This window comes from Toxotes jaculatrix, chromosome 8 (genome assembly GCF_017976425.1).
Source record: "Toxotes jaculatrix isolate fToxJac2 chromosome 8, fToxJac2.pri, whole genome shotgun sequence".
In the NCBI taxonomy this organism is placed as follows: Eukaryota; Metazoa; Chordata; class Actinopteri; family Toxotidae; genus Toxotes; species Toxotes jaculatrix.
The window spans coordinates 5332240-5344282 of NC_054401.1; the positions used below are offsets into that span (position 1 = coordinate 5332240).

Below are 12043 nucleotides of genomic sequence, written 5' to 3' on the forward strand. Positions count from 1 at the left end.
GATGTGACGTCCGGGCGACACCGGAACCGTTGCGCAGGGGGCAGAAAAATGGCGAATCTCGTGGAAGCTACGACTCAGCAGAAGTTTGAAGATATCTTGGCCAAAGCTGGAAAATGCCTGACCGTGGTGCATTTTCAGGCGGCATGGGCTCCCCAGTGCGGCCACATGAACGAAGTAATGGCCGAGCTGGCCAAAGAGCACACACACACCACGTTTGTGAAGTTGGAGGCGGAAGCGGTGCCGGAGGTGTCGGAGAAGTATGAAATCTCCTCTGTCCCCACTTTCCTTTTCTTCAAAGGCGGAGAGAAGGTGGATCGCCTAGACGGGGCCCATGCTCCGGAGCTGACCAAGAAGGTTCAGCGCTTGGCAGTGACCGGGAGTCCGGGTGGAGCTGCGGAGGGTAGCTCCACAGACCTCAACCAGCGGCTAAAGAAGCTGATCAACGCGGCGCCCTGCATGCTCTTCATGAAGGGGTCCGCACAGGAGCCCCGTTGCGGCTTCAGCCGGCAGATTGTGGCCCTACTGAAGGAACACAACATCCAGTTCAGCAGCTTCGACATCCTGTCCGACGAGGAGGTCCGACAGGGGCTGAAGACGTACTCCAATTGGCCCACATACCCTCAGCTGTATGTGAATGGCGAGCTGGTGGGAGGACTGGACATTGTGAAGGAGCTGGCAGAGTCTGGAGAACTGGAGAACACCTGCCCCAAGGCTGTCACTTTGGAGCACCGGCTGAAGACCATCATCAACCAGAGCCCAGTTATGCTGTTCATGAAGGGCAACAAAGAGGCTGCAAGATGTGGCTTCAGCAGGCAGATATTGGAGATTTTAAACGGCACCGGGGTGGATTATGACACCTTTGATATTCTGCAGGATGAAGAGGTGCGTCAGGGTCTGAAGACTTATTCTAACTGGCCAACCTATCCCCAGCTCTATGTGAAAGGAGAGCTGATTGGAGGTTTGGACATAGTCAAGGAGCTGAAGGAGAGTGGAGACCTGGTGTCAGTGCTAAAGGGGGAGTCGTAAATGTATTTGCCATGGCATCAGAGAGAGGGAACAACAACAACCTACTACACGACACATGCCCAGATCAGCCTTCTGTCACTGATGCAACATTACAGGAGAGCCAAGAAGTGAAAGAAACAATTTACGAAAAGAAATTAGAATTAATAATCAAATTACTCTCTTATAACCAAACTATTGTTGCATTTGGATAGGTCCATGTTGTGTTTACGGTCAAAAATGAAACTGCAGTTAACGAGAATTGTCTTGGTTTTCATTCTGAATTTTCCATCATAAAGTGTTACTGGAAAGTTTTGCTTTGGGTAATTCTTGAAAATATATCTTCAGAAATGTTTAATGTGAAAGTAAAACCCCCCTTCTTAATTTTATAAATCCCTGCAGTTTGGTTAAAAAACCTCCTCCATGCTTTGTGTTCGGTTTAAACACCTCCATGCTTTCTGACAGTGGGGAAATACCATTAAATAGCTGACTTGGGATCATATTGTCTGGGGGGCACATTTCTGGTTTAGTCCAAGTTGGCCTGGTACTAAGCATTCTTTTCACACTTTATTGCTTACTCTTCATGCCGTCCTGTTCAGCTCGTGTCCAAACATTCTTCACCTGACAGACAGAAAAAGTGTCTTTTACCATATATAAGAATCACTATAGTTTAAATACTTACAATGAATTCTGTGTGGCACTTACTGATGTGTTTGTTCATCATTAACATTATGATTAAACAATAAAAAAAATATCAGATGTTGTGTTTGGTGCTACTTACATTAACTATTTAGTAGGCCTGAGATATCACCGAAGAATGCACAGGAAACAGTTCCATTTTAAAAAACAAAAATATTACAAGGTCTTTAACCTAACGAGTAAGAAGGAAGGATGTTGAAAGTGCACTGATGTTATTGCAGAAAAAGGAGATCATTTGCTGTATTCAGAATCATATACAAAACATTCACCATTCTTGGCTGCAGTTCAATTTGAATTTTAAAGTTAGTCAAATGGTAATTAACAACAGGGAGTGGACACACTAACAGGTACGCTTAACAGAAAACAAAAATCCAGGTTTAGTAGTTTATTTGAACATATAAATTAAAAAATAAGTGCAGTGCATGGGTAGGTAAAACATTTAGGAGGCCTGGTATATAAACACACACACACACACAGTTGGCAGTTTACTAGGCATGCCCAGCTAAAACTAATACAGTCTAAGACATCAATCTTGCAATAAATCCTACCTTCATGAAGATGACAATGTTCAGTTTTTACAGACATTGTTTTAGAGAGGTGTTGATTCATGTGTATGAATCATTATAGAGAATGTATTTTGTGCTGCTATTGAATTATATGGCATTATGCTGAGGGGTGCTCCTGTTATTTAGCCTGCCCCCACTGATAGAAATGCAGTGGACAAAATAATAGAACCACCGGTCTACATAACATAACATAACATAACATAACATAACATAACATAACATAACATAACATAACATAACATAACATAACACAACACAATTCAAAAGCTCTGGACTGAACATCATAACCTTCCTGATGGTTGGCTTTACTACAGGAATATTTAGACTGCATTGGTTTCAGCTAGGTGCATCTAATCAATCAACTGGGCAAAAACAGAAACATGACAGTGAACATATAATTAAACAATAAGCAAAACAAACATGGCATTAAAAACATTAAGCTGAGTTTAGAGGAAAATGTTTTGCATGCATCATCTGACATGTATTTCTATCCATATCATATTGTAGTGGTGTGCATATCGGGGAGAAAACAATTTGCCCTGCTCACTTTTATTATGTTTATCAAAAATATTCACAATTACTTACTTTGTGTAAGACATAAAAGCTGTCTTACATGGCTAGAGATAGCAATGAAACAGGATTCTACATATAATTTTACACTACATGCATTATATATGTGATGTAATCTTATGTGTAGTTTGTTAGATTTAATGTAGAAAGCCCCCTACATCAAAAAGGGCAGGTTTCTCAAGAATATTGTACAGATGTAATGTGTGCAGACAAGTTTGTTTTTTGACACCACCTTGTGGAAGTACATGTCGAACACAAATACAACTTGATTTAAGATCTCATGAAATAAAACAACAACAGACAACTTCTTGAAATAAAACAATCAAAACAAAAGTAACTGGAAACATTTAAGTAAAAAATGCTAACAATTTACACAATTTACTTATTCTATAATGTAAATGTTAGTATGACTATTCCACATGATATTTAACTAAATATTTTTTGTTTTTGTCTGTTGGTCAAAGCAAGCAATTTGACTAAGTCATCCTGGGCTGTGTGAAACTGTGATAGGCTTTTTTCTTTCTTTCTTTCTTTCTTCTCCTTCTTCCTCTTCTTTATTGTTTTCTGAAACTTTATAAAAGATTCATTGATAAATTGAGAAAGTAATCAACAGACTGTGAGTGTGAGTGAGAGTGTTTGTTAGTTAGTGCTCTTGCAATTTTGTTCCACAAAACCTGACAAAGACAGACAGACACATTAGTGTAGGTTGATAGAAAGTACTGTTAACTTCAGACATGTAGTTAATGATTCCTAGCAGATGTATGTTGACAGAGTGTGTGGGACTTCAGCAGTCAGGACAGACCGAGCACAAACAAATTAGCAACGGTTTTCCGAGAGTATTGGAAGTTGTCGCACGTTAGTTTACTAAGACCTTTTATAATAACTGGTTTTGTTTAAGTAACTTAAGAGAAACCACCACCTCCTACATATGATGGTGACTCAGTTAGTGAGAGCGCTTTAAAGCAAGTCTCTCCCTGAAGCAGATTTAGGAACATGAGTAAAGCTCAGTGTGTGGAAGAATGATTCATTTTACTATAAATGTGTTTTTCCTAAATCTGTGTCTTTACATTGAAGGATACACACATCCCATGCTCACTCAATTACCCGTCTCTTTTAAAGGTCAGGGGTATTGCAAATATATAGGTTAATAATTTACTTACACCCACACTGCTTTCAAGTGACATGTTGAAACATTACACATCAGAGACTGTCCTTAGGATTTTACAGCATTTTGATCAGGCTCATTATTCATTATTGACTCTAAGGTTGCAGTTATGTTAGAAAAAGCACTGTCATATTTTCTCTATCTATATGGTTTGCTGTATCAGGCCATCGTTCCCTGCTCATTTCCTGAACTGCTGCCTGTCAACACTGTTAACCGTCAGCAGGTGAGAAATAAAAGTAATTTTGCATTTTTGGTATTATGAAAACGCAAACATGGTCACGACACAACTAAAAGCAAAAATGTCACATTGTCCAACAATGTATTATGATGGACTGAAAATGCTGATTCTGTCACTTGCTCTTTCTTTTGGATAATTTTTCAGGGAAACGAATTTTATAACTAATTTCACATCAAGCATGCTAATTTGACTTTTAGTCCTGTTGTGTAACATTTTAGGAAAGTGTATTAATGTGTAATGCACTAGTGTTTCACTATCTGCAGATACAGACTGAAAAATATTAGACACTGCACTTTCCACTCCCTCTGATCTTTCCTTTAGTGGTCTTTGTTGCAAGCTGTGGGCTTATATCTTGAAAAAGGTTTCCGTAACTAAATTGTCGCCACCATCCCACACTGTTATTCCATTCCTCTGTGCCTTTTTGTGTTTTAGTATCTGGGGAAATGGTACTTTAAAGCAGCAGTCAGCCATAGAGAGGCTGACATCCAGAAGTTCAAAGCACTGGACAACATTTTGTTCAGCATTGAAGAGACAGCCAATAACACACTGCTGTTGACCGGATTTATGCGCATGTGAGGAAAGAAATACACACACACACACACACACAGGTAATGAATACACAGGTATTTGAAAGGTAATAAACCCTAACATCTGGAAGTCCAAAAAAAGAGGAAGTTAAAATATTTCACAACACTTAATGACAGTGTGGGTGTAAGTTGTTCATGGTGCAGGTCATGATAAGGTCAAAGATCAATTCTCCAAAACCAGTGTGAGAGGTGTCAATTTTTCTGATCTCTCTGGAACTGAAGCTGTGACATGATATTCATAGTTCAAGTGATCGAGTGATCTGATATGTACTTTTAATTTAAAGCTATTTGCTACATAGCCGTTAACTAAGTCAAAGAAGTGAAAACATTTTTGACGTCTTTTGCCCTTTTCAGAGGTAGTTTGCTTTGATTTTATACTGTGCATTTATTTTATTATTTGGACTCACAACTAATCTCAAAACCTCAAAAAAGAACAGTTAAAGTCTTTATTGGGTAATAATTTTATTCCTTTATAATATCCAGTGGTGGAAGTACACAAATCCTTTACCCAAGTAAAAAAAATTGTGCCCTTTGACTGATGTATCATTATGCATTTCATTATTAGATAGTTTAGTAGTATTTTACTGTTGTAGTTGGTCAAGGTGGAGCTAGTTTTAACTCCTTTATGTACAGTTAGGTAGTTTAGTTGAGTGGTTCCCCCTCTGAAGGGTTATAAGATAGGGGGGTTATAAGATATCTCCCGACTGTGGTGGAGAAAAAAGTGCATTTTCCTCTGAACTGAAGTAAAATCGAGATGCAAAGTAGTAAAAAATGGAAACACGCCAGTAAAGCACCTGAGTACTCAGGTGATTATTTTCCACCACTGACAATAAGTTTAAGTGTTAATAATATAACACGTGTATGAAACTGGTTTACAGAAGGGTCAAAACAAGACAAGGTCATGAGAAATAACAGAAACAAGAAAACCCAAGGTTATAAATAGTCACCAGAATTAGAGAAGTGACAGTTAGAAAGTGTAAAAGGTGTGAACAATGTTTAAAAAATGAAAGGTTTTATGTTGTGTTTATCTTGAAGATTCATTTATAAAAGCACTTCAAGCTCATCGTATATGTTCAATTTTAATACATCTTTTAGGGGAGATAACTGCATAAACAAGAACTGGACCTATCATCTACATCCTGAAAGGGAAGATATGGAACTGGAGGGTAAAAACAGTGCCATCTGCATGCACAGATGCTCAAAACACACACACACACACACACAGAATCTACAGATATGAGTTTCTGAAGGGCCATTTTTTTGGCCCTATTTTTTAAGACAGACTGAAGATGGGAATTTTGTGCCAGTGTTTAAATGAAACATACAAATTCATGCCAAAACATTACAGGGATTCGGTAATTTTCCCAGAATTGTATTCTTAGCACACTGGGAAAACCCTTGATCATTTCTGTGTATTCAAGTCAAATCAAGTCAATTTCATTTATGTAGCCCAATCTCCCAAATTGGCTGCAAGGGGCTTCTACGCAGCATACAACAAACTCTGCCCTTTTTACTTTTGGGGGTGTTTACAACTTTAAAAACTGAATAAATTCAATTCACAAATACATTATCAATGTAATTCCAAACCTGTAATGTCTAATTCTTTAATTCTAATTCCTTTATACTCATCACATGTAGAACAAATAGCGGGAGTTTCTTTTCAGAGTCACACATCCTTCTTCTCACGCTCGGTGAACAAGCAAATACAGCTTGCCAGAGCTTATTTCCAAAGTTAACTGCTGTTTTTATTGCTTTGATGACATAAAATAGGGACTGCTATTTAAAAAACAAAACAAAACAGGGGGATACCAAAAGAACAAAGAGAGAAAGTACCACATCTATCAAAAAAAATGACTGAATTTTTCAGATGAACCCCCAAGTAGTAAGTAGCACTTCCAAAAATTCCTAACCCTAACCTTAATGAACCATTAAATGAATGGACAAAGTGGGACTGCCCTTGACTAAATGTCATGATTTGTTCAAGTTATTGATCAGTTGACTTAAGTGGAAGGTTTTTCCTCAAAAGAACGGCATATTGTTGTTGCTGGCCGTAGCCTTACATCTGACAGAAATATAAAACATCGGTATTAATCTTCTCATATAACTCCCTGCCACAAAGTGAGTTAGAATAGTTCCCATAGACATATTTCTGGTGCATTCTTCAGTTAACTTGGAGCTTTTTTCTTTGTTTAGTAATCCCGCCAAGCCTTTAACTTGTCAATTAAGAGAAAGCAGCCTTAAAAGCCACTTCTGCAAATGATTCCAAATGTCCACCTGGTCAAGTGTCTCTTACTGATCAATACCGTTGTCTGTGTCTTGTGGTTTTGCTCCAGGAAAGCCCGAGCGGAAGAACTTGCTCTGGACTGGCAAGTGGGCCAATTGCGCCAACTGCATCATTTTTCAGGAAGTGGAGCCACCTCTAAAGGAAACAGACACTGTCGATTCCCTCAACAGATTTATGCTATATGGTAAGTCAACCCTAAAGGAATAGTTTGCCCCAAAATAACAATAATCCACCCTCTCCAAAACTATTCATTTTTACAGGTTAAGTTAAATACCCAGAAAATATCTGCAGCCAGCTTGTGCTTTGTTGTAGTTTGGTCACTTATCTAACTGATTAGCTGTAATCTGGTCAGTTATCTTGTAGTCAGTGGATTGCACTATGGGCCCCAAAATCTCGTTGATTTCCTTTTTAGTCCTCAACCTACAAAGCTACTTTTGAGTGCAGCAAAATTAAGGATATCATGAGTTAAAAACTGGATATTTGTTTTCTTTGGCTACAAAGTATTTAGATAATAACAGACAGGTAATTTAAACAAACACCACGTGATTGTTGTAAATGTTTCACGGCAACCAAAGTGGCTACCGTGCAGACACATGAAACTAACTTTTTTTTGTCAATGACTTTACATGGTAGCTCGGCAGAGTGATGTGGACTCTGAGGTGGTGACAACATTTCTGAAAAATTCAGCTTGTCAAAACATGTTGGCAAGTGTCAAACTGCCTCAATCAAAAGGTTTGTCATTTACACAATTTCTTAATTTTATTATTTCTTTTGGAGAAGATGGTGCCTCTGAACAACAGCATGTTTCTATTTAAGCCTAACAATTATACTTGCATTTACAGAGTTTTGCGCCTAAACATTTACACTGAGGTAGGAACGAATATTAAATTTTACTTCCATTGTCATTTTAATGATCGTTCATACCTAACTTGGTCTGTCTTTGCTGATTGAAATTACAGTACAGGCTCTCCACAATTTCTTACAGGATGTTGCAGGGGTCTTGGACACCTGGGAAAATAACACATTTATTTCTTGTTTTCCCTGAGTAACAGTGAAATAAATAAAGCAAAAATACATTAATTTTCCCCCTCTTGAAATGTGTTGTTTTATTCACTTCTTATAAGAGAAGAATAGCGAGTACGGACAGTTATTTAAATATCAGAAAATATGTAATATAACCAATGAGTTGTAGTATCACAAATATAGAGATACAATGAAAAGTGAAGCCACCCAAGTGCAATAGCTTGAGAAAAAGACACATTTGTGGGGGAGGTTCGACCTACATCCACCCAGCAAAAACCCAGGGGGTTTCCCATGATGCTACTGGACAGAAATTCCTGTTTACATAGCTTGAATGAAGGTTCATTCATGAACATTTCTGTATTGGCTTTACACTAATTAAACACACAGATTTGTTCAGTTTACTGAAGTTCACTAACAAAAACTTTTGTTAAAGCAAAAAACATTTTTTGCGACTTTGCGTTGTATTTTGATATACAACAGATTTTATTTGTGCACAGTCCATGAAAGTTTTCTCATCTGTAAACAAATTTCCCAGAAAATATTTCTCTCGTGCACAGGAAGTGACAGTTATTAATAACAGCAATAACTGTTTACTCAGAACAAAGAGAAGGAAGATAATGAGAGCAGCTATGTGTTTGTGTTTAAGCTCATGTTATCACAGCAACTAACATTCCAGTCACTTCCATTTTCTTTGTACCACACCTTTACTCTAGGCCAAACAAAACACGGCATGACTATGTTATTAATGTTGTGCTCTGTCCTATCACCGCTCAGTGTGACACAACCATGATGACATATCCCAGCTGTGCAACATTCTTCTGAACATGTATTTACTAAACAAAGCACGGTCACTTAGTAACGCACTTATTTGTGAGATAAGTGCTAAGGTAGTGAAAATGCTTGGGGAGAGGAAAACAAATGCATGTACAATGATAGCAGAACAAATGACTAAAGAAAAAACAGAAGTTGAATTTCCCCATTCAGCTTTTCAGGCTGGTTTCCCTTTACTGGTCTCTGCTTGGTTAACAGAAATCAGTGTGTTCCGTAATGCTTATTTAAAATCCACTGTCTGCATGCACAGTGGCACTGGACTGCGTGTCCACCTGTGGTGGAGGAAGTATTCTTTATTTACATTGAAGTACAACAGTATAAAAATATTCCAGTACAAATAAACGTTCCTAATTAAGTGTTTCAATCAAGATGTACTTAAAGTAACAAATTCTAAATACAGACTAGTCCCTGTGAGCAATGTCATTTATGGCATCATTAGATTGATAATATTAACGCATCAGTGCATAAGCAGCATTTTTCTGTTGTAGCTGCTTGAAGTGGAGCTAATTTTAATCAGTCCAGTGGTTCCCAATCTACCATAGGGGTCGGGCCCCATCCAAAGGTTCACAAGATAAATCTGAGGAGTTCACGACTTTGGTCTGGCTCCGTCACCATTGGACTAAGTGTGTAAATAAAGGAGGTGACAATGTTGAAAAATAAAATGTGCCTGGTTTGTTAAAAATTACTCCTTCCACCTCCTGCTTGCTGGAGGTGGAGGTGTCCTTTTGTTCTATTTAAAATCTCAGTACAATGAGACCTTAGTGTGACCTCCATCCTTTTTCACTGTCCCACATTGGTGCATAGTGGGAAATTATGTGGAGGCATTTGATAAGAAGAACCCGTAAATGTGTTTTCATCAAACACCTTACTGTTGCAGGTAAGATGCACAGGAAACAACAGTGGAAAACTGTTTGTTCCCTTCTTGTTTTGAGTGGGGACAGCACCCAACAACCCACATCCAGCCCATTTATTTTTCATGTCACGTATGTAGGTGTGCGTATGTTTGTTTGTCTGTCTGTAATGAGTGCTTGATAGAAATAAGCTGGTAGAAAGTTGGTGACATTTACATTATCCAGGAGAACACAGACTGGTTAGTTGGGGATGCCCCATGGAGTGCGAAACCAAAAACAGTGAAGCGAAATGGAAATTGACCCTCTCACTCTCTCGTCTTTCTGGCTCACACTGCAGTCTTTAAAACCAACTTTCAGCTTTCACTACTGTTTTCATGGCAAGATTTCTCATCCTCATCTCATCCTACTTAAAAATGTAACTCTACTCCTTCTCTCATTCCATCTTCTTTTATCTTTTCTCATCATAATGCCAGTTACTGCTTTATATCTGCTGCCAAAATCTGGGTAAGCGTACCTTGGTCCACTTTAAAGGACATTTTTTCAAGCCTATGTTTAAACAATATTCAAGTGTTTACTTGAACACTGAAATGGTTCTTGATTACTGTAATCATTCCTCCTGTTCTTACTGGCCATCAAAATACAATGTCTCCTTGAAATTATGTTCATATAGTACTAAACTGTTTTCCCAATTACAATTTCTTTCTCTAGCTTTAACCAAATGCTGTGAATGCCTAAACATAACCATCAAAGCTTTAAGTTACCAGGTACTCTAACAACACTTCCTCATTATATTTAGACAAAAGGTAATCCATTCTGCATTTTCATTTCCTTCAAAATATACTTACTGTTACTATTATTCAGAAATTTCTAGGAGATTAGTTATTTTGAGGGGGCAAAAATCGCCTTTAACAGTCCGACTTAGTCAAATCAGTAAATAAAGTCCTCCAGCATGAATTTCCCTTTTTGCGTTGTTACCCCTCCACTGTAGCTCAAAAAGGAAACACTTCCCAGGGAAACACAAGGGAATTTTATTCCAAAAAGATTTTATTTATTTGATTTACTCAGGCTATTGAAGCCTCACATTAGCTTTGCAAAGAACAAAAGGCTGTGGTATCACTTACACCGAAAGCTGAAGAAAGCTTGACAACTGAAGAAGGAATCTCATAATATCCAGAATGAACAGTATGAACAGGAGACATTATTACAGCAAGCAAATTATTCCCATGTTCAATATGGGCAACTGTCTATTTTTAAGACAGACCTACCCTGGAACCCATCCTTTTATGACCACCACAACGATGGACCACAGAACTCTTACTGCAAATGCAATACATTACTTATCTTCTGAAACTATAGAACATGTATAATTACCATCAATGGAATTATGCCATCTTTCCTAAAAATCTACAAAATAAGTCTCCAGGAAGATAAGTCTAATCTTTCACTCTTATCTTGCACAGATTGCATTACCTTATGGATCGGTTTTGGCGAATGCTGTGGTATTATACACTAAGTGCTGTTAAGAATCTAAATGATCAGAAAAAGCCACAAAACAAAACAAAAACAATTGCAAGCTAAAATTTATGGGAGGGAATTTTACAGTTGGTTCTGACTAGATGCTGATGTTCAAATCTTACTCATAGCAGGTTAAAATAACCTTAATAAAAAGTCCCATGCCAGTGATTTGCACTTTTTTTTATACCAAATATGAGCTAATCCATTCAACAAGGAACTCTGAAGTGAAATTTCAAATTTAGATTTGTGCACTTGGTCTCATAATAGGTCCGTCGAGGAACAGGGCTGACAGAAGTGCCTGAATTTAACAGATTTTCTTCATATATTTAAACAACAATATCTATGGAATGCTCAAGCACTTCACAAAGCTGTTTAGGGATTCTGACAATATGTGACAGCTCTTACTCATACTTTCCTCTTAGCCGTACATGAAAATAGACTTTAAAAATACCCATTTCACTGATGCCAGCACTGTTTATATCAAATAAGATCAAATCAGTTTCCTAAGAAAGTTTCGAATAAGCAGCAGATCAACTTTGTTTCATTATCGATTAGTCAAAGGAGAGATGGAAGGAAGAGGGTGAAGTTAACATCAATGCATATTTAAATATCTAAATCTGGGGCATGTTCAAGTTCATGGAGCTGGAAATTACTCTTCTCTTTTAACCCTTCATACTTCAACTCTACTGCAAATACAGACACTTGTTTAGGT

General features: G+C 37.8%; 2 protein-coding genes across 2 annotated transcripts; both read left to right on the top strand.

Annotated features, from left to right (window-relative positions):
* Positions 1 to 10: 10 nt before the first annotated feature.
* glrx3 (glutaredoxin 3) lies at positions 11 to 1765 on the top strand. The gene has a single exon (XM_041044069.1). It carries the CDS (start codon positions 49 to 51, stop codon positions 1024 to 1026), a length of 978 nt encoding a protein of 325 aa, XP_040900003.1. The 5' UTR covers positions 11 to 48; the 3' UTR covers positions 1027 to 1765.
* Positions 1766 to 4027: 2262 nt separating this feature from the next.
* Positions 4028 to 8205, top strand: apom (apolipoprotein M). The gene is made up of 7 exons (XM_041044918.1): positions 4028 to 4225; positions 4673 to 4812; positions 5923 to 5993; positions 7161 to 7295; positions 7745 to 7843; positions 7954 to 7981; positions 8097 to 8205. Exons 1-6 carry the CDS (start codon positions 4112 to 4114, stop codon positions 7965 to 7967), a joined length of 573 nt encoding a protein of 190 aa, XP_040900852.1. The 5' UTR covers positions 4028 to 4111; the 3' UTR covers positions 7968 to 7981; positions 8097 to 8205.
* Positions 8206 to 12043: the final 3838 nt, after the last annotated feature.

Excerpts from the sequence above, each read along its gene's own strand:
- apom (XM_041044918.1), top strand. The coding sequence starts at position 4,112 with ATGTTAGAAAAAGCACTGTCATATTTTCTCTATCTATATGGTTTGCTG. Across the intron at positions 4,813-5,922 it reads TTGACCGGATTTATGCGCAT|GGGAGATAACTGCATAAACA; the intron begins GTGAGGAAAGAA and ends TACATCTTTTAG. Across the intron at positions 5,994-7,160 it reads GGAAGATATGGAACTGGAGG|GAAAGCCCGAGCGGAAGAAC; the intron begins GTAAAAACAGTG and ends GTTTTGCTCCAG.
- glrx3 (XM_041044069.1), top strand. The coding sequence starts at position 49 with ATGGCGAATCTCGTGGAAGCTACGACTCAGCAGAAGTTTGAAGATATC.